Source organism: Rutidosis leptorrhynchoides, chromosome 3, assembly GCF_046630445.1.
Source record: "Rutidosis leptorrhynchoides isolate AG116_Rl617_1_P2 chromosome 3, CSIRO_AGI_Rlap_v1, whole genome shotgun sequence".
Lineage (NCBI taxonomy): Eukaryota > Viridiplantae > Streptophyta > Magnoliopsida > Asterales > Asteraceae > Rutidosis > Rutidosis leptorrhynchoides.
Window position 1 is genome coordinate 555,965,611 of NC_092335.1, and position 23,392 is coordinate 555,989,002.

The 23,392-nt window shown below is 35.8% G+C and overlaps 1 protein-coding gene across 1 annotated transcript; it reads right to left on the bottom strand.

Annotated features, from left to right (window-relative positions):
• Positions 1-9,210: 9,210 nt before the first annotated feature.
• On the bottom strand, positions 9,211-9,942 carry LOC139898569 (putative gamma-glutamylcyclotransferase At3g02910). The gene has a single exon (XM_071881322.1). It carries the CDS (start codon positions 9,810-9,812, stop codon positions 9,261-9,263), a length of 552 nt encoding a protein of 183 aa, XP_071737423.1. The 5' UTR covers positions 9,813-9,942; the 3' UTR covers positions 9,211-9,260.
• Positions 9,943-23,392: the final 13,450 nt, after the last annotated feature.

Genomic DNA, 23,392 nt, shown 5'->3' on the forward strand with positions numbered 1-23,392 from the left:
TTATTATTATTATTATTATTATTATTATTATTATTATTATTATTATTATTATTATTATTATTATTATTATTATTATTATTATTTATATTATTAAGATTAATATTATTATTAATCTTATTATTATTATTATTATTAATTATTAATTATGTATTATACATAAAATACTACGACGAGGTCATGAGTGGGTTACTTTCAAAATGGGTTTTCAAGCGGGATAGAGCTAAGGAGATTATGGGTAATGTTCGAGGGTATATTTATGAATCAAACCTAGTGTTTATCATCTCCGTTACGTCTACGTACTTTTCTGAAATATTGAATCACAATATTGACATGTAAGCATTTATATTTTATCTTTTATATACTAATAGTGTATCCATGTCTAGTGCTCGAGTATATATATTTATACAAGCTTGTATGCTAAATTTCGTCGTTAAACAGTTTATGATGAATCACGAATTAAATACATATATTACTGGTAAAATGTATATGATATACATGTTTTTGGAAAGCTGGCGAAAAATCAATAACTTTTCATTTAGACACCGAATAGTTTCGATGAACGGATTAAAAGATATGATCGACTGAATTATGATTGACGTTAATTGAAATTGCTTTTGAATCTGCAATTAAGATTTAAACAACTTGTTTACGAGATTGATAAAATGGATTTTTTGAATATTACCAATCGAGTAAATGAATCCTTATATAAGGTACATCTCGTTTAGTTGAACTTTTGTCAAAATTGACTTTTTGAAATGACTTTTGATAAATTTTGTATGTCGATCTCGAGCATTAGGATTATGATACACTATGACCAGACCTAGCTTGATAAACATTTATTGACCAACATATGTTCTCTAGGTTGAGATCTGCGATTAATTGGTAATCCGAGTTTCGGTCACATTTTGGTGAACAACTTTATATGCTGCTAAGGTGAGTTTCATTTGCTCCCTTTTTAAATGCTTTTGCAATCTATATTTTTGGACTGAGAATACATGCACTTTATTTTAAACGCAATGGATACAAGTACATACTAAATTCTACACCGAGTTTGAACCGAAAATCCCTTAGCTTTGGTAACTAGTGACTGCCGGTTATAAGAACTGGTGGGCGCGAGTAGTTATATATGGATCCATAGGGCTTGACATCCCCGTCTGTTCCAGGTATAGAAGCCCTAGCCTGAACTATAAAACAGACGTATGCTATTTGAGTTTAGTACACGTTGGTTTGCGTGTATTGTACATGTTGGTTGCATGTATGTTAAAACAGGGGTACTTATTATATAGACGTTAAAGTTTAGTTACCAGGGTGCTCAATCTTGTAGAATATTTTGATAAACGTTTCTAGATGAAACAACTGAAATCTTGTGATCCACTTTTATATACAGATTATGCGAAACACTAAAACTATGAACTCACCAACCTTTGTGTTGACACTTGTTAGCATGTTTATTCTCAGGTTCCCTAGAAGTCTTCCGCTGTTTGCTTATATGTTAGACAAGCTATGTGCATGGAGTCTTACATGACATATTTTTCAAGGAAACGTTGCATTCACCAAATCATCACCATGTATCTTATTTTGACTGCATTGTCAAAGGAAGTACTGTTGTAAACTATTATTTATGGTGATTGTCTATATGTAGAAATCATCAGATGTCGAAAATCTTTGATTTAAATATTCATTTATGGTGTGCCTTTTCAAAAGAATGCAATGTTTACAAAACGTATCATATAGAAGTCAAATACCTCGCAATGAAATCGATGCATGACGTGTTCGTCCATATGGATTTGGAGCGATCGTCACACCTGTGGATTTGCCATTATTATTCGGTTGATTTCTTGATTTCTTTCTTAGTTGGGAAATGAAGCAGATGAAGACGATGGTGACGTAGTGGTGACGTAGACGATGGTACGTGGTGGTGGTGGTGAAGACGATGAACTGGTGGTAGTGGAGGTGGTGATGGTGGTTACGATCTTGATTTCTTTCTTAGTTGGGAAATGAAGCAGACGAAGAGTAGGTGGGAGTAGTGGTGACGTAGACGATGGTAGGTGGTGGTGGTGAAGACGATCAACTGGTGGTAGTGGAGGTGGTGATGGTGGTTACGATCTACTGTTCGAACGAGAGAGAAGGTGATGGAGCTTTGCGTATTTGCGTTTGGATTGGTTTGCCGTATTTTGCTTCTTTGCGTGTGGGGATGTGTGTGTGTGTCAAGTGAATACTGAAAATAGGTTTATAACCTAATATTACCAACCGCAAGGACGCAAAGACGCAAGGTCGCAAGAAATCAATACTTTGCGTCTTGCGTCCATTCGCAAGGTAAGATTTGCGTCTTTGCGTATAGTATGATTAACAGGAGTAATAAAACAGATAGGCTAAAATTAAAATACCATTTCATTAACCCGAATGACATACTCCAAATACACAAACAAAGTAGTACAAAATACCATTACATGATCAACACAATTATAAAATTTAAGCAGCATACATAATCTCAGCATTCAACACCTCTCGATCAGAAGGATACACCAACTCATCTTCATCAGCAAAGAAGTTGTTCAACAACATGCCATAGGGCAATCCTCTCCCATCAGCTGCAGGAAATCCCGCCATCCGATTAGCAACCACATATGCCAGATTAATTGGGATTTGTTCGAGCAAACACATCAAAATCAAAACTTCAGTTACATATAGCTCCGCATCAGCATCATCTCGAAACATGACATTCCTCTGGATGACCGTCATCATCTGTTGATACTGGTCCTGAATATGTTCTTCCCTTATAATGATAGGACCACTGTTTGGCATGTCAAAATCAGGTTTACATAGTCCCGAAACAAAACCTGAAGCTGAGAATGAATTTCCTGTAGCTGACCTCCTCAGGGCATTTGTCACATCCTTGCTAAGACTGAAAAACTTGAAATCTCCATCTGAAATACCCAGATTCTCAGCAAACTCCTCCAACGTCCAATCGTAGGAATAACCAAACATGTTCACGTGAACACATTTCAATTTACGTGGATCAAACACATAGTTAGCATAAAATTCCCTAACAAGTTTGGGATAGTACTCATTAACTCTATAGAGAAAAGCTCCAGCATCTATTCCCCGCCAGTACGCAGAAAAACTACCTTGAGCAGCAACGTAAAGACCAGTAAGAATGGGACGTTCGGCTAATAGTCGTCGTCTTTCAGCAACTTGTTGTTCTGACTCTCCTTGTGAAACTCGGTGTGAAGCTCTAGCTCTTCTGTCTATGGATATTAACTGAGATTAACTGTAAATAACAAAATAATTAAAAATAATCATCATTAACACAAATAATAAATACAAAAATTAGTGAAGAAAATGCTTAAATTAGTACCTTAAAGTGCCTTTAATCAATGAATTGCACAAGGTTGGAATTGTTATGAGACTGTGAAATCAAAGTTCCAAGGTCATACTATAAATAGGATAAAAATCTTATCCGACAAAAATATAAGAAATCTTACTAAATCTTATCTGAAAATCCAACATCTGATCAGATAAGGTCGCAAGCTCGCAAGACGCAAAGACGCAAATCTCCTTGCGTCTTGCGAGGGCAACCTGGCAAAAAAAACTTTTTTTTTTGAGCTCTAGCGCAAGAAACTGTTTGAGAATGGGCATTTTGGCTATAGTCCCCGATTTCAATAGCAATTAAGTCTACCATTTTTAGCAGGATTATTATTATTTTTATTTTTCAAAAAAACTAAAATATAAATAATGAATTCAAAGATTAACAAAGTACAAAACTAATTAATCGACGGAAATCTAGCCTAAAACAAACCGCAAATGGCATAAACAAGCTAGCTAAATCAACAGACAACTAACCACCAACATGATGATAACTAAGCTAGTAATTATAGCTAAAGATATTTCAATTCCAATAACGAGGACAGGTAAACGTAAAGGGAGGTGTGTTTAAAGACGTACAGATGGGCAACTAAGACATGTTTTTCAACGTTAATTTTCGGAGCGTTGAACTATTTTTAAAATTTCAACTTGTAATTTCTGTACTTAGTGAAAAGATGCGTCCATATACCTGTCTATGTGGCTATATTCACATTAATTTGAATTAAACAATTAGAATTGAGAAAATAGGTGAGGTAATGCATATCAATGTTCTTGAATGTTGTAGCATAATCGTTATGATGTGTTCTTAAATTATACTCCTCATGTTTTCAGGACTTGAACTTACAACTTTAAGGTTGATGAGTTATCTAAATACCGCCAATGACCTTTTGGTCAAAATTAAATTTATTAAAATTTTATTTATGAAGTACAATGTGTAATGAGAGACTGAATAGTTAACAATTTTGAGTACTGAAATAAAATTTTTCCGGATATTGATTACAACAAAATAATAAACGCACACAGAAACATCATTTAAGTGGTATGTGAACTTGAAATTTTTTATTCATCAAATAAAAAATCAAAATCGACTTAAGAATAAGCTCCCTAATTTAACTAGGTTTTGAATCTTACAAAATAGTGTTATTTGGTCACAAGAGACATCTTAGGTCGACTCGCTCGAAGTGGCCCTGGATAGAGGCTTCTCAACAGAAGATAATGACAATAGCGAGAATAAAAAAGTAATGCATGATCACACCTATGTCGATGCTTGAAAAGATACCAAGAAAAATTCGATTGTATACTTAGTTATTAACCAATAACTTCCTTTTCATGTATTAATTAACTAATTAACCAAACCTAAATTTTGGATTTCCGTAAAATTGAAGTTCTTAAAGTGTTGCCATTCCAAAAGTCTCCTTCATATCTAGATGTTAAATATGTTGTTGATAAGTGACTTACATCAGTAGAAACGTAAAATGAAATATAAAAGAGCTCAAAGACTAAACTTCTGTAATTTCCGAAACAGATATAATATGTAGTCAATAAGCAGAAAAAGATACTACTTTTTCAGATCTTAATAATGTAGCTAAATGGATAAGATTTTAACTGATTATGTTACCGGTTGTGCGAGTATTTTCACTTAGATGTCAGTCAGACAGGGTAATCTCGAGACCGTTTCCGACCAATTCCCTTGTCACCCTAATATTTATTTCTGGTGAGTTTTGAACCTTAGATCTCATGTAACAAGGGCAAAGCTTGATAGGGGCTACGGGGGAACATGGACCCCGTAAAATTTGAATAACTAGTGAAGTTTACAACCCTTTGAGTTATGGACGTATGGGATTTATATTAAGTAAATCAGAATTCGTATGAAAAAGATATGAGAAAAATGGTGAAGATTCGCAGAAATTAAATTATCAATAAATTACTTCATAAGAGTTCTTTGGTTCAAACCTCACTAGTCGCATATCTTACAGTGTCATTAAAAAAATGTTGAAAACGGTCATGGAATAACATGGTTACGCCACCTACATTTAAATAAAAATACTCCTTCTCCGGATAGTCAGAAAAAAAAAAAACATATTCATTTACCCATTTACTACTTTACACATTACACTTTAAATAAATTTTGCCACCCAAAATTTTGTTCAAGCTCTGCCAATACTTGCAAGTATATTAGGACGTCAACCACCAGGTCAGGTAATGTGTAGCTAATATGATTAAAGTTTTCAAATCATAGATTAAATATATAGGTCCTGCTTACATTCTGTCTTGATATAATGTCCTAAATACTTGTTCTATGTGTCAAGGTGTTTATGTTCCAAGTGTGCAAGCCTTCACAGTGGTCTCAATATACTGAGATGCTGTCTTAATGTTTCTTATTAACCATGCATTCAACATACTAATATCGTAATTGCTTGTCTATGTACAAATGTATTTGTACTGTAGAACTGTTCATTAAAGACTATAACTCCGAGCATATACCTTTATACAGATATGCTGTTTTTTGTTGAGAAGTATATGATAAGAGTCATAAGGGTCGGGTCAGGTTGACCCGTCAATAAATTTTCTGCAACTTAGGATTTCTTCTCTACATAACCAATGTATTAGATACGATAAAACTACTCCGTATAATGTTGAAATAAAAGATTTAACTTTTTTTTTTTATCTTTTGAATGTACTTCAAAAGATTTCCAATTCATCCATTTAAGCCATTTAACTTATTCCACCAATAGATGGTTTAAACTGTTTCAACATTCAACCATTATCGTTACAACAGAACTCGCCCAATTGACCCATTTTAATATGGGTTGACATTACCACTACAACTAAGGACTGTAAATTCTTGTTCTAGGTGAAAGGGTCGTTGGGTAATCAAAACAACGTGGTCATCAATTTTATCACCATACTCGCTACAAATTGGTATTATAAAAATACAGACCTACTCAACACACATTTTCTTCTTAAAATCAAGTTGAAAAACCGTCGTTTTGTACTTTGGGTAATAAGTTTAATGGATAATATAAAATATAATTCCTCTTCAAACGCTATATCGGTAAGTGCAAAAAACTGATTTTAACTATGCAACCTAGAAAACACATAAAAAGTCTTGTGCATATGTATGAGTTACATAGTTTGACTACCCATATACCCAGGATTTTAATTATAATATCAAGGCTATTATTTCTTGTTTATGTCAGTTTTGTTTTAGTCAGTTTTTAAAATTTCATATTACAACAAAACTTATCTCTATAAGACTTAAACACCCTCAACCTAAATCATTTTACATTCTCCCTACTTACATAACGGAATGATTTCAGCCATTAGCATGCAGTGGCAAAATCACGTACACCGTCGAAGCAACAAGTACAACCACGTACAACCAACTTCAAACCAATACCGCAAATGTTTGGGTCATGATCTGGGCCCAAGAGATCCACAAGAATCATTTGAGCGGAAGCATGTGGTGATAGTGATGGATGCTTTAAAAGAGTTTTCAGTGAAGACACTCGAATGGGTTCTCAAGAACATTCCACTAGACACTTGTTGCAGTATTACTTTGTTGGGCGTCAAGCCATGGCTAACTTTTGTCAGTCAGTGTGTTTTTTTTTTTTTTTTTTTTTTTTTTTTTTTTTTTTGAATTGGGTAGTGTAGCAGTAAGGTTAACCCCAATTGGGTAGCTTGGTGGTAGAGACTTAAAAATTTTTAGTGGAGACCCAAGTTCAATCCCCATAGTCTACAACTTTGGGGCTTACCTTTCAATCTTTCATAGAAACGGACTTTGACCCCATAGTCTACAACTTTGGGGCTTACCTTTCATAGTCTACAACTTTGGGGTCGAAACGGACTTTGACCAACATTGACTTTTTAATATAAATATATCATATATAAATATTTCAAACATAAGGTACTATGTATGTTGGTGTTTTTTCCCAGCTAATTTTTAAATGGGCTTGGAATTTTCGTTTACACTAGAACCAAGAACCAGGCCAGACCAAAAAGTCGACTTTTGACCAACGTTGACCTGACTTTTGACCGTTGTTTGACTTGTTAAACGTTATTCTTTGAATTAGGACAGGCTAGTCACCAAACCGCCGCTACGACTATCGAGCCTTTGGCTGAGTGGTATGAGGTACTCGGAAAAGAATCTCGTGTCCCAAGTTCGAGTCTCACCAGAGGTTTTACCTCACCCGGAAAAGAATCCTGTGTTCAGGTTAACGGGCTTCCTCTGGTAGGTGTTGTGGATATGAACGGGTGGGTGGTCTCCGAAATCTTGTTCGGACCCCATCAGTGACTACTAACATGCTGGTCTAAAAAAACCGCCACAACGGTTGCCGCAACCTCGGTTTGCAACCATGGTAATGTGACAAATTGTTTGGTGACTGCAGGTTCTTGTAAGACTGAGACAGACATATGGACGATGAACATAGAAACTTTATTGAGTATGAGAGACACCAATGAATGGAGGAATGATCCTAGGTATCAAAAGGCTCAAGGACTAGTTGAACTCTGCTTGAAATATCAGGTAATTTTTTTTTTCTTGAATTAATTGCTGCTTTCAGCTGTTGGCTCAGAACAGAAACTTTGATACATATACCAAACTAAAGTGTATATTTATGGCTAAATTGAAAACTTATGCTCAAACTGAATAACTTACTCAGGTTAAGCCACATATAGAGAGTGGACAGGGATTCCCAAAACGGTTACTTGTTCTTGAAAAGGCCGCATGTGCAACGTGGGTCGTTTTTGACAGGTAAATGGATTCATTTGTTGGCGATAATTATATGTGAAAAGCAGTAACATATGCAAGTCCAAACATATTACTCCGTATATCCTAGGCATACACAGTTGAAAAAAGAAATACCAAAATTTAAGGAAGGTATCCTGATTAAAAAGACAATATAATTTATCTACAAATAGCTGTTAACATGATTTACAGACATCATAACAAGAAGCATATAGAATACGTTGCAAAGAAAGTACCTTGTAACATCCTTGTGATGAGCAACAACGGAGAAGCAGATATGTGGCCAAGAAAAAGCGTCTTTTCGACATCTTTTGAAAGCAATGATGAAATCCCAACAACTTTTACGTCATCGACTGTACCCACACCCAAATTGATGCTTTCCGAGGAGTACAAAAGGAAGCTGAACTTAAGAAGTTCTTAGACGATGTGTTATGTTATGATTTAAACAGTTACATGTGTTCACAATGTGTCTCTGTTTGCCAAAAGACTCACGAGTCATTTACGTTTGGTTCGTTCTATAGTTATAACAAAGCACAAGGAAATAGACAAGGAAGGAGAATATCAATAAAAATTTGTTACAATGTTTATATCAGAAGTGTGTAAATTTGCTGGCTTCTTAATATATAAAGTTTATTATTAACCAATTTTGTTAACTTGACGAAATATAAAACATCTCAAAAAAATGATAAGGTTATAATCATCATCAACTTGCTTTAATCAAGTTAAGAACATACATCACGATTAATCATACAAGATTTAACGATACTAATTAGCTAATGAATTTATAAGGATCAGGAAGTGCCAAAAGTATATTTGAACTCTTAATTATACGTTTCGAATAACCAAGTTTAACTAGATTTTAACGCTATATGATTTACACATTTGTATTACACGCAATATGATGAAATCATATTAGTCATAAGTTCAAATTATTAAAAAATATTAACAATCTGAAATACTTGCACATATAATTAGGTTAACTGATTCAATATGATACACACCAAAACAACCAACTAATCTGAAAATAAGCAAGACATAATTACGATAAATAGTGATAACTTGAGTATCGAATATATTAATCTAGAAACTTAATAGCTACAAATTCATCAAAATTAATAAATTCAAATCAAACCTCATAACAATTCGTTCAATTCGACGAACAAAACAAGGTAATCTGCTCACGAAAACTCAAATCCTTGGGTCTCAAATCCCTCCGTACATATCCTTTAGCAACATCATGATTAAACGATTCAAATCCTATCTGTCCACTTCTCCGCCACATATCCTCCGCAAAGCTCCGGTGCGCATAATATGCTTCCGCCTCAATCAACGTTTTCCGGTCACCGTCGCTGGAATCACAATTTTCCGGCCGAATAGTGATCGGAAGCCGTTCGTAATGACCTAGGGTAATGCCTTCGAGTACATCGAGACGTTGAAGGCCGGAATCGGAAACAGAGTATAGTTCACCGCGGACACGGTGGCGTGACGTGTCAGGGAGGTTGAGGAGAAACGGAACACCGTGTGGACCGCGGACGAGTGGAAGGCGCAGGTCTGTGACGTAATTGCCGAAGAATACGGCGTCGTTTTTTGAGATTAGGTCTTGCATTAATTTGTGGTTAGAAAAGCCTTGTTTTAGAGTGCCGTAGGAGAAAATTAGCGTCTGTTTTTGTGTATTGACGGTTTTACCGGCGATCGTCATTACTTTTCCGGTGAAATTTTCCGATAAGGTGCCGGAGAAAAGTTAGATATGTGTGGAGGTTGGGATATATGGTTGTGTGAGTTTTTGTTTTTTTGGCTGCTGAATCTTATTGTGGGTTAAATCGTACGGTTTAATGTTCAAAACATGATCTTACCAGGTTGATACCTTTCAATCAAATTATCAAATTATATATATATAGAAATAGAAATATAATTTATATTTCCATAACATTTTAGTACTTGTATAATATTTTAGTAGTTTATTGGGTAAATTTATAAAGATATATAAATGTAAATGCATATATTTAAATAAATATGTATATATTTATATGTATATATGTATTTCGGGTGATAAATGAATATACCTATAGATGATAAATTGTAATTCATATACGATCCACTAATTTTTTACATCATTCATATTTATATTTGTTTGTACCTATATCCGGCTAGCGGTTTTAAGCACAAGTGCAGGGTTCGTGTAGCGGCTTACTTTGTGGGTTGACTTGTTACACTCGGGGTAAATCCATGCAGACCTGGATCGCAGTTAGAACTGTGGGGTGGCTGAGTCGTCCACCGAATCCAATCTGCTAGTTGGTCCGTTTAGCTTGTTGCTGCTACGTTCTTGAATTTTTGAGATAGAAAGTACTGTGAGAGAGAGAGATTATTTCTCACTTATCAATACTGTTGGTTGAATGTTGGTTAATGGACTAACCGACAAAGTTAAGTATGATGCTTAACCAAAGAATATATTTTGATGATTACACATACATATGCATAAGTGATGATCGACATTTTAACATGAAACACGCAAGTTCACTAATCCATACTTAATCTTGTAAATGACCAAATCAAACAAAACTTAGAATGAAAATAAAGATCATTAGAGTTACACGGTCAAAGGTACGGTCGACCGTATACCTGACCGTAGAAGCCCAGATTGAATCTGCAACGCAGTTTTGTGAAAACAAGTTGCACGGTCGCCACCACAGTCAACCGCAGTGCGACCGTAGAATTCACTCTCACCATTTTTGACCAAATCTAGTTTGACCACTTCCCGACATCTATAATTCATTAAACCTTTCTCAACACGCTTAGAATAGATGCATCCTCCATACTCAATTGAGTTTTGGTCATAAAAACGCTAATCTTGATTAATCACGCTTAATTACACCTTAAGGACAATTTAACTATGATTAAGCATAACACATAAGTGTTAATCAATAACTTGTGATCTTAAAACTTGTCTAGACATTCTTAGGATGATCACTAAGTACCAACACACATAAGCCAATATCATTAGAACACTAATTACAATTAAAGATTACTTAGTGACAAATTAAGGCTAAATGAAGAACAACACGTTAAAGTATAACTAGTAAAGACTTGTAATCCTAAAATACACTTAGATACATTTAGGATGATCACTAAATCCCAACTAGAGATTGCTCTTCCCTTGTACATGTGTTGGACATTAATGTGTGCTTATACATTAATCATGCAATGTATTATATTGCAAGTAAGCTTGCCAAAGCTTAAATCATATTGTTGTGCAAATGTCTATATGATTGATATTAGAATAACTATCTCTTGCTATATGTGAGTATTACTTGCTACCTGCTAATATGTTTGATACTCATTAATTTGCCAACTTGTTAACATGCTTTTTTTTAGAACGGCAATTTTGGCATCGAATCCTCTCATTTGCCACCCACACACCCGTTAGGAAGAAACTCCTCTCATCCATCGCGCAAAGCGTACCCGGAATGCTTTAGGTTAACTGCTTTGTTAACATGCTCTTAAACTTGCTATGTGTTATTTGTTATAACACTAGGATTCAAATAACTAGTTTACTTCAAGGAATTAAGTGTAACATGGTTCAAAAGTAATAATGGTCAATAATCTATTTGGTCTTGTCTAAGTAATACATCATGTAACATGTTCAAGTACAACTTAACTTTGATGTCTTTACACACTTAATGTTTAACTTAGAAAGACATCATTCAATTAATCTTTACTTAATCATAAATGAACATGATTTGTGATTAATTGAAACTAGGAAGTTAATGACATGTTGACTAGTCTTTGGGATTGAACCAAATGCATTAATGAACCTAACTAAGTCTTGACCAAACTGAGATTATCCAAAATGACAATCATAACATGTGACAACCCGGAAATTTTTGACCAAATTTAAACTTAATCTTTATATGTTTCCGACACGATAAGCGAAGTCTGTAATATTGATTCTCAAACTTTTTGAACTAATGTTATATATTCAGTTAACCTTTGACTATTGACAGACGATTCACGAACATCTATTTGTATATATATATATATATATATATACACACACACACACACAATAAGTTGGAATATTAATTATTCATAAATAACTTGCAATGTGTATTTAAAAACTGATTTATGTATATTAAATAAAGATATATACATATATATAATTTTAAGTTATTTAGTAAACGATAGTAACATTCGTTTATTGATTCGATTGATATTTAGATAAGTTAACTAAAACGTTAAGATGAACAAGTAAAACACTAATTTACTACAGTATTTTCGAATTGCTACAGTACCCGAAAAGCTACAGTGTTTTCGAAAATCACTATTTGCTACAGTAAAAATCATTTTGCTACAGTGTTTTTTCGAAAATCACTATTTGCTACAGTGAAAACGACTTGCTACAGTAAAACACTATTTGCTACAGTACGACTTGCTACAGTAAACGCTATTTGCTACAGTGAAAAATATGCCGACAAACAAGAAAACAAAACATTATGAGCTGGATTTTACAGCCATGCGATCGCATGGCTAACCAGTACAAATCCCATGTGATCACATGGAGGCTGGTGACAGAAGAGGTGCTATAAATTGGCCAGTTTTGCTCGACACACTCACACACTTTCACATTTCGTTTTCTTTTCTTTGTAACTTATAATTTATATTTATATTATTATTATTATTATTAATATTATTATTATTAAGATTAATATTATTATTAATCTAATTATTATTATTAGTAGTATTAGTATTATTATTAATAATACACATAAAATACTACGACGAGGTTATGAGTAAATCATTTCAAAACGAGTTTTATGAGCGGGATAGAGCTAAGAAAATTATGGGTTATAATTTTGGAGGTTATAGATTTGGTTCGGGGGTATAGCTCGTGAGGTCAAACTAGTGTTTATCATCTCCGTTGCGTCTACGTACTTTTCTGCAATATTGAATCTCAATATTGATACATGAGCACTCATATCTTATCTTTTATATATTTAATAGTGTATCCATGTCTACTGCTCGAGTATATATGTTTATGCAGGCTTGTATGCTAATTTTCATTGTTAGATAGTTTATGGTGAATCACGAATTTAATACATATACTACTGATATAAGGTATATGATATGCATGTTTTTGGAAAGCTGGCGAAAAATCAATAACTTTTCATTTAGAAATCGCGTAATTTCAATGAACGAATTAAAAGATATGGTCAACTGAATTATGATTGACGTTATTTGAAATTGCTTTTGAATCTGCAATTGATATTTAAACAACTAGCTTATAAGATTGATAAATTGGATTTTCAAATATTACTAATCGAGTAAATGAATTTCTATATAAGGCACGTTTTGTTTTGTTGATCAATTGTCAAAGTTGACTGTCTTATCATGTTTTAAAGCCTTATAAACACTATAATCTGATTCTACAAGTATTGGAAAACTATGTGAAATAATAAAATATTTTCGATTGCGATGATAATTCAAATATAATATAGCTGTAAGACCCTAATCTTCATTGTACAGCAGGGTATATATGGTACATAGCGTGTGGGTGAAGTTGTGTAATCAAACAGAAGTTAGAAGCTGAGCTGGGCTAGGTGCGATCAGCGCACACCTAATGGTGCGCGTCGCGCACTGTTCACTGTAGCCGGATCCAGCTCTTTTATTCAGATATTTTGATGGACTTTTTGGTAATTTCACTTGTGAACGAGTTAAAGGCCAGTTGGTCAGTTTTTGGAGTATCATTAACTCCATTATCAACAACCTTATCCTCTCCACTTAAATTTTAGAGAGAGAGTGTGATTCTTGAGTGAGAAAGCTTAAATCCAAGAGGAAGAAGTTGTTCTCGAACCAAAGTGCGGGTATTAAAGTTGTTCATCTCCTCTCTAGCTCCGTTGTGGTTGTAGTGGTATGTTCTAACTTTAATTTTCTTACTTTGATTTTGTGTAAGAGTTAGGGTTTGGGTAAATGAAGAACATAAAACCCATATTTGGTGATTTTGGGTGTTCTTGGGTAAGATGGAGTCATAAAGACTCAATGGTAACTAACCTAGGGTTTCAAAATGTTAATTGATGTTTATGAGTTCTAACTGGTTAGTTAATCACTAGCACACCTAGTTAATTAGTAAATGGGTGTTAGATGGGTTAGTAGATAACCCGAAATGGGTGTGTTGACTTTAAATTAGTCAAAGGGCTAATGATTGACCTAATTGGGAAATATGGGTATGAAATACCCTAATTGTGTAATGGTTAGTGTTGTTGGACCTTAATCACTAGCTTTTAAGGGATTAATGATAGTTTTGACCCTTAAAGGGCGGTTTTGGTGAAAATGGGGCATTTAATGCATTTAAGTCATTAAATGCACATAAGTGAAATTGTTGGTATTTAGTCCAACTAGTTATATGAGTTGATTGAAGTACTTATTATATTAGGTACTTTGCTTTGAAGCTTGCGGAAGTATAAAACCGTCATCAAATCGTTAAAGGTGAGTGGAATGATTATATGCATATGTATGTAATGTATTTATTTGTATGCTATGGTATGAACCAAAGAGCCGGTAGTGCCATAGTATGTGCGAGTGTGCTATGATGTGAACCAAAGAGCCGGTAGCGTCATAGTACGTGTGTTATAGTGTGAACCAAAGAGCTGGTAGCGCTATAGCATGATTTGTTAGGGTGTGAACCAAAGAGCTGGTAGCACCTTAGCATTGTTAGAGTGTGAACCAAAGAGCCGGTAGCACTCTAGCGTGAGTATGACTCGAGTTGTGATGTGAACCAAAGAGCCGGTAGCATCATGACAAATGCGTATGGTGTGAACCAAAGAGCCGGTAGCACCATGACGAGAGAATGGTTAACCATGGTTGTGTATTTTGTTTCGTAGCATATTATATTATGTCGATTATATGTTATTGATTACGCTAGTAGCGGTTTGTTGGAGATTATTAGCTTTGTACTTGAGATGGTATGCTAATTGTATTGCTAGCGTGTATGCGGTATATGTGTAAGTGATTGCAAGTAGGTATGTTGTATATATATATGGGTATAATTATTGCATTCACTAAGCTTTGCTTACCCTCTCGTTGTTTATCTTTTTATAGGCTCCAGCGTTGACATGGGTAAGGGCCTTCGATTGGATTAGAGATCCCGTTTGTTGTTTAGGGGACGCTTTTGGGATGTGATAGCTTTTGGAGTTTGACCGAGATTTGGGTAGTTTAACCCCAAACACCATGCTCATAGTGTCGTTTGAAATTTAAACTAGTGTGGTCGAAACTCGAACTTTTGTATGAAACTCGTAAAACGGCCGATGTGGGTCCCGTTTTGTAAAACTCATTTTATGTTTGAATCGTATGAGTTTTCCATATTAGAACATGTTGTGAAAAGCGTTTCGTCTAATTATGTCGGGATGTGGGAGATCTTTATTTGAAAATTGACAAAACCGGACAGAACTGAAATGGGGCCTGTGCGCGCCGTGCACCCTATGGTGATGCGCGTGGCGCACTCCTCTGTAAAATTTGTTTTTTTTTTGTTTCGCGAAATCATTTAGTTATTGGTTTGGGTTGTTACAAGTGGTATCAGAACACGGTCTAAGGGATTTAGGCGACTTGAGATAGGTGCCTAGACTTAGATTTATTTGTGTATGCGCTTTATGCAGGACTTGTAGGAGACGGGTCGGACCGGGAGTTGATTAGTGCTTAGGTTTATGTGAACTAACCTTGCGCTAATTGTTTTGTGTTGTGTTAGCAATCATCAAGCAAGATAGACGTTGTACTAGCAAGTTAATGCGACGTGCTCGCTTAACAATGATTAGCTACCATTGTTACGAGTTCAAATCGTGTCAAACAAGCGATGTACGAAGATTGTTGAGCAAGATGGGGTAGTGTGGTGTATAGGTATATACATATGTGTTAAGTTTTCTCGTTCGTTGCTTAACCTTTTCCGTTTTATAGTATGAAGACGAGAAACGGACCCGAGACCAATGAAGGGGGTTCGAGCGAGGATGTTGAGTTTACGGCCAAGGTTGAGGCCATTATGCAAAGGCGTCATGAGGCCTTCTTAGAGGATGTTAAGAAGATGTTTTTGGATTCGATTGACGAACAAGTAGTCAATCTAGTCAAGGAACAAGTTAAGATTGTTCTTAAAGAGGATAACGCGGGAAGACGAGACTTCCACTATAAAAACTTCAAAGATGCTCAACCTCCCACCTTTGAAGGTGAAAGAGACCCACTCAAGATTGCTCGATGGATCTCCGATATGGAGGGGGCTTTCCGTACTAGTGAGTGCCCTCTCGATAAAAAGACGAGGTTTGGTAGTAGCATGATGAGGGGTGATGCCAAGTTGTGGTGGGATGCGAAAATCCGACTTTATGGCAAAGAACAAAGTATGAGTTTGACGTGAGACGAATTTAATGAAGAATTTTTCAAGGAGTACCGAACTTCGGCCGATCTTTCAAAGCTTAAGGACGAGTTACGTACTTTAAGGCAAGGGTCAATGGATTTGAACACTCTCAAGTCCACTTTCTTATCAAAGACCCAATTTTGCCCGGAGTATGACGGGAACGATCACATGTTGAAAGAAGATTTCTACCAAACCTTGAATGATAACTATCAAGAAAGGATTAGTAAGAATTCGGCGAAGACTCTTGATGAGCTATTTGATATCGCTAAGGGTTTTGAGTCGCTTGCTCCAAGAAAGAGTGACTTCACCTTTGGCAAATGAAAATTTAAAGCTACTACCCACTCGAACAAGAAGAACAAGAGTGTGATCGAGAGCATCGGTAGTGCGAAAAAGGGGGCTTCTAAGAGTTTTAGGCCCACGTGCTACAATTGTGGTGGATAAGGACACTTGGCCCGTGATTGTACGAACTCATCTTCCAACAAAATCGTTTGTTTTAATTGTAACAAAGAGGGGCACAAGAGGCCGGAGTGTCCCGAATTGCGCAACGATAATGTTAAGCGACTAGAGAAGGCGGCGGGTACGGCTAGGGGTCAAAATTATTTGATGACCAATGAGGAGGCCAAGCAATCTAGCGAAGTTGTCTCAGGTACTTTCATGGTTAATTCCAATCCGGCAAGGATACTCTTTGATAGTGGTGCAAACTTGTCGTTTGTGTCACCAAAATTTGTGCCCAAACTTAATAAACTGTTAGCTAAGTTAAGTCATCCAATAGAAGTTGAAATAGCGGATGGCAAGACGGTGCTAGTGGTTGATGTGTGTAAAAATTGTAATGTTGTGTTTGGTGTCGAAAACTTTAAAATCGATCTCATCCCGATGACTTTGGGTGATTTTGATATCGTTGTTGGTATGGATTGGCTCGATTATAATAGAGCCGATATTGCATACCATGAAAAATCTATTCGAGTGAAGACCCCTAGTGGGGGAGTGTTAATTATTCATGGCGATAAACGAAGGAGACTTGTGCCGATATGCACTTTTGCACGGGCACGCCGTTTTCTTGTTGGTGGTGGCATGGCTTTTCTTGCCCATGTTGTTGATACTCGTGATGAGTCACTACCCATTCGTGAAATTTCGGTGATGAGTGAATTTGAAGACGTTTTTCCGGATGAGTTACCGGGTGTTCCGGCGGAAAGACAAGTTGAATTTCGCATTGAGTTGGTTCCGGGGGCTACCCCCATTGCTAAAACTCCTTATCGTTTAGCGCCGACGAAAATGCAAGAGTTGTTAAATCAAACCCAAGAGCTACTTGAAAAGAGTTTTATCCGACCGAGTGCTTTGCCATGGGGCGCTCCGGTTTTATTCGTGAAGAAGAAGGATGGTAGTATGCGGAAGTGCATCAATTATCGGGAGTTGAACAAAGTGACGATCAAGAATCGTTATCCATTGCCTAGGATTGATGATTTGTTCGACCAACTCCAAGGTGCAATGTATTTCTCTAAAATCGACCTACGGTCCGGCTATCACCAAATGTGGGTCCGTGAGGAAGACATCGAGAAAACGGATTTTCGAACGCATTATGGGCATTTTGAATTCGTAGTTATGCCTTTTGGTCTTACGAATGCACCGGCGACATTCATGGATCTTATGAACCGAGTGTGCCAACCTATGTTGGACAAGTCGGTAATTGTGTTCATCGACGACATACTTGTCTATTCGAAGAATATGAAGGAACATGAACATCATTTGCGGAGTGTGTTAAAGACGTTGCGGAAGGAGAAGTTGTATGCTAAATTCTCCAAATGTGAATTTTGGCTAAGGGAAGTTCAATTCCTTGGCCACATTGTGAACGAAAATGGTATTCAAGTAGATCCGGGGAAGATAGAGACGGTAAAGAGTTAGGGACGACCGACTACGCCTACGGAAATCCGAAGTTTTCTCAGATTGGCTGGTTATCATCGTCGGTTTATCCAAGACTTTTCTAAGATCGCTTCTCCATTGACGAAATTGATGAGAAAGAACGCGAGATTTAATTGGGAGAACGAGCAAGAAATTGCTTTTCAATTGTTAAAAGAGAAGTTGTGTCAAGCTCCGGTGTTAGTATTGCCGGAAGGGGTAGAAGACTTGACGGTTTATTGTGATGCTTCTTTAAATGGGCTCGGGTGTGTTCTAATGCAAAGGGGTAAAGTCATCTCCTATGCCTCTCGACAATTAAAGGAACACGAAATGAGATATCCGACTCATGATCTTGAGTTGACGGCGGTTGTTCATGCGTTGAAAATTTGGCGCCATTACTTGTATGGTGTCAAGTGTACGATTTATTCGAATCACAAGAGATTGAAACATCTTTTCGATCAAAGAGATTTGAATTATCATCAACGTAGATGGATGGATGTGGTAAAAGATTATGATTGTGAAATACTTTATCATCCGGGCAAGGCGAATGTGGTCGCGGATGCGTTAAGTCGAAAGAGTCATCACCCGGCGTTACTATTGGGATTGTTACGTTTGATTATTACTAACGATTTTCTTGAAAAACTTTGTGTGATTCAAATAGAGGCTTACGTTCACAACAAGCATGCGGAACGAATTGTGGGGCAATCGGAGTTCATTACTATGGGCTCGCATGGTTTGTTGTCTTTTCAAGGAAGAGTGTGGGTGCCTAAGATGGGTGATTATCGACGAGTGCTACTTAATGAAGTACATAAGTCAAAGTATTCCATTCATGCGGGCGCGACGAAAATGTATCTTGATTTGAGAAAGGATTATTGGTGGCCGGGCATGAAACGTGATGTTGTTAAGTATGTTGAGCAATGTGTCACGTGTTTGCAAGTTAAAGCCGAACACCAAAATCCGTATGGTAAGTTACAACCGTTAGAAATCCCGAAGTGGAAATGGGAGCACATTACCATGGATTTCATCACAAAGTTACCTAAAACGGCGAGAACCCAATTCGATTAAATTTGGGTGATAGTTGATCGTTTGACGAAGAGTGCCTTGTTTCTTCCCATTCGGGAAGCGATATCATCGGAGACTTTGGCTAAATTGTTTATCAAAGAGGTAGTCGCTCGACATGGGGTTCCTATATCTATTATTTCGGATCGAGATACCCATTTTATATCTCGGTTTTGGGAAAAGTTTCATGAAGATATGGGCACACAATTGAAATTGAGCACGGCGTATCATCCTCAAACGGACGGTCAAACCAAATGTACGAATCAAACTTTGGAGGATATGTTACGGGCGTGTATTATTGATTTCGGTGGTAGTTGGGATGAGCACTTACCTTCGGTGGAATTCTCGTACAATAATAGTTATCATACTAGTATCGGAATGCCACCTTATGAGATGCTTTATGGACAAAGATGTCGAACTCCAATTTGTTGGGGTGAGGTTGGTCAAAAAGAAATCGGGAGTACCGATTTGGTCTTAGAAACGAATAGTAAGATTGAACTGATTCGGGATCATTTGAAAAAGGCGTAAGATAGACAAAAGTCGTATGCCGACAAGCGTAGACGAATGATCGAATTTCAAGAAGGTGACATGGTGATGCTTAAGGTTTCGCCATGGAAAGGTGTTATTCGGTTTCGAAAACGGGGAAAGTTAGCTCCTCGGTTTATTGGGCCATTTAAGGTTTTAGCTCGTGTTGGTGAAGTCGCGTATCGTTTGGAATTACCCGAAGAGCTTGCGGGGATCCATAATACATTTCATGTTTCCCATCTCCGCAAGTGTCTTGCGGATGATTCATCTTGGGTGCCATTAGACGAGATTGAGCTAAACAATAAGTTTGAATATATTGAGGAGCCGATTTCCATACTTGATGAGAAGGTCAAAAGGTTGAGAAATAAAGAAGTGAGAACTTATAAAGTTCAATGGCGTCGTAGTAAAAGTTCCGAGTTTACTTGGGAGTCCGAAGAATTCGTGTTGGTTTACCTTCCCTCTTGTCATGCGGCTTGGATCGCGAGGACGCGCTCCGATTCAAGTGAGGGAGAGTTGTAAGACCCTAATCTTCATTGTATAACAGGGTATATATGGTGCATAGCGTGTGGGTGAAGTTGTGTAATCAAACAGAAGTCAGAAGCTGAGCCGGGCTAGGTGCACTCAGCGCACACCTAATGGTGCGCGCCGCACACTGTTCACTGTAGCAGGATCCAGCTCTTTTATTCAGATATTTTGATGGGCTTTTTGGTAATTTCACTTGTGGACGAGTTAAAGGCCAGTTGGTCAGTTTTTGGAGTATCATTAACTCCATTATCAACAACCTTATCCTCTCCACTTAAATTTTAGAGAGAGAGAGAGAGTGTGATTCTTGAGTGAGAAAGCTTAAACCCAAGAGGAAGAAGTTGTTCTCGGACCAAAGTGCGGGTATTAAAGTTGTTCATCTCATCTCTAGCTCCGTTGTGGTTGTAGTGGTATGTTCTAACTTTAATTTCCTTACTTTGATTTTGAAAGGACCCGTCCTAATCCATCTGGACGAAGTCACCAACATCTGGTTCCATTGCGATGATCGACTCCAATAATGTCTTTAAAATGAGCAAGTGCACAGCGGAATGTTTCTTTTATACCTGAGAATAAACATGCTTTCAAGTGTCAACCAAAAGGTTGGTGAGTTCATTAGTTTAACATAAATAATCATTTCATAATTTTAATAGACCACAAGATTTCATATTTCCATTTCTCATAAATATACGTCTCATGCATAGAGATAAAAATATCATTCATATGGATTGAACACCTGGTAACCGACATTCACAATATGTATATAAGAATATCCCCATCATTCCGGGATCCTCATTCGGACATGATATAAATTTCGAAGTACTAAAGCATCCGGTACTTTGGATGAGGCTTGTTGGGCCCGATAGATCTATCTTTAGAGTTCGCGTCAATTAGGGTTTCTGTTCCCTAATTCTTAGATTACCAGACTATAAAGGGTGATATTCGATTTGATAATCTAACCATAGAATGTAGTTTCAATTACTTGTGTCTATTTCGTAAAACATTTATAAAAGCAGCGCATGCATTCTCAGTCCCAAAAATATATATTGCAAAAGTATTTAAAAAGGGAATAATGAAACTCACCTAATGTATTTTGTAGTAAAAATACATATGACAACATTAGATAAACTGAGCAATGCAGGGTTGGCCTCGGATTCACGAACCTATATCATTTATATATATTAACACCTCTATTTAACATGTAATAGTAATCAAACCATTTTATATATATTAATTATATAATATATTACTTATTTAAAATAGTAATGTATTTATTATTTCAAATCTTATGTATATTTATATATGTTATAGTAACTTTAGATATACTTATGATATATGTAATATTTATATCTTTACATAATTATCTTTTGTTAAACTAATATTTATAAAAAAATGTTAATAATACTAATAATAATAATAATATTTAAAAATAATATTAATAGTGATAATAATAATAATAATAGCTATACTAATAATATTTATAATAATAATCTTTAGTAATGATAATGATTAGGTTTAATAATAAATATGATAATAATAGTTTTGATAAAAAATGATAATTTTATTAGTAATAATAATAATAATAATAACAATAATAATAATAATAATAATAATCATACTTAATCCTTACAATATATTGATATCATAATATTTAAACTTTATAATTATGGTATAAATGTAAATTTAAAACTTAAGTTTATAATTTATACCCTTGGTTTAAATCAAACGAGAGAGACGAGAAATGTTCAGAAGTGAAGTCCATCACCGAATCACTTCATATTATATTCTTAATCATCACCATTATTACCGTATATCTTAATCATAATCATTCCCTTATCATCGTCATTAAGATAACCTTTTCTAATAAATATCATAATCTAACCATGATCATAATCAATATAATTATCATACGCGTATAACCTAATCATAACATCATTCATCTTAATCATTTCATCTCGTCATTTCTCGTCATCGATATCCTATATCATTCATCATTCACCTAATTTATCAACATCATCTTACTATCAGCAACATCATTCGATATCCTTATCATATCATCATCTAATCATCATTATCATCGTAGCATCATACCATCCTCATCATCATGTAATATCGTCGTCATCATAATCATTCTTACATGATCATCACCACCTCACTCCTTATCACCTTCTTGATCACAAATAATCATTATCGTTTTTATTATCAAGTTATCATTACCGTCATTATTTATCGTCTCCTTCGTGTGAGATTGAGTTGGGTCACGATTTGGAAACAGAAATAGATATGTGTAGCTGCAGCAGATGTACCATGTCGATAACAACAATATCTTGTCCAAGTGGAACTGTGGGCCGGCTTAGACAATTCTTACATTAAATGTAACATGGGCTTCGGCCTAGTTTGTAACAAGAGCCCAAGAAAATATCACAAGCCCAATCTAGGATCTGTATAAAATAAAAATTCCAAGCGGATGTATCTATATAGAATTCAAGGTAAAATTGATCTATAGACCCTTCACCTTTTTCCTTTTCGTACGTGTCATCAACTACACCACGATTCTTCCATCAAACATATATAATAATAATGTAAGTAAAGTTGATCATTTGATAGTGGGTTACCTTTTTTTTTAAAGTGTGTCGACCATAAAGAAAATAAAGGGGCACGTACTAGAAATTTAAAAACAATAGCAACCCGAAGTGTGATCTTTGCTTTTGTGACTATTCGAAAGTAAACAAGAACCGGTGATCATTAGTAGTAATTGAAGGTTTTAACCTGGTTTAATGGTGATAAACGTGGTGGTGTTAAGTTGCTGATTAATCAGTAGCAGGTGAGGGTGATGATCGATGTAACGGGTGACGGTGGCGATGAATTGAAGTGGTGAAGATGGTGATTAATAG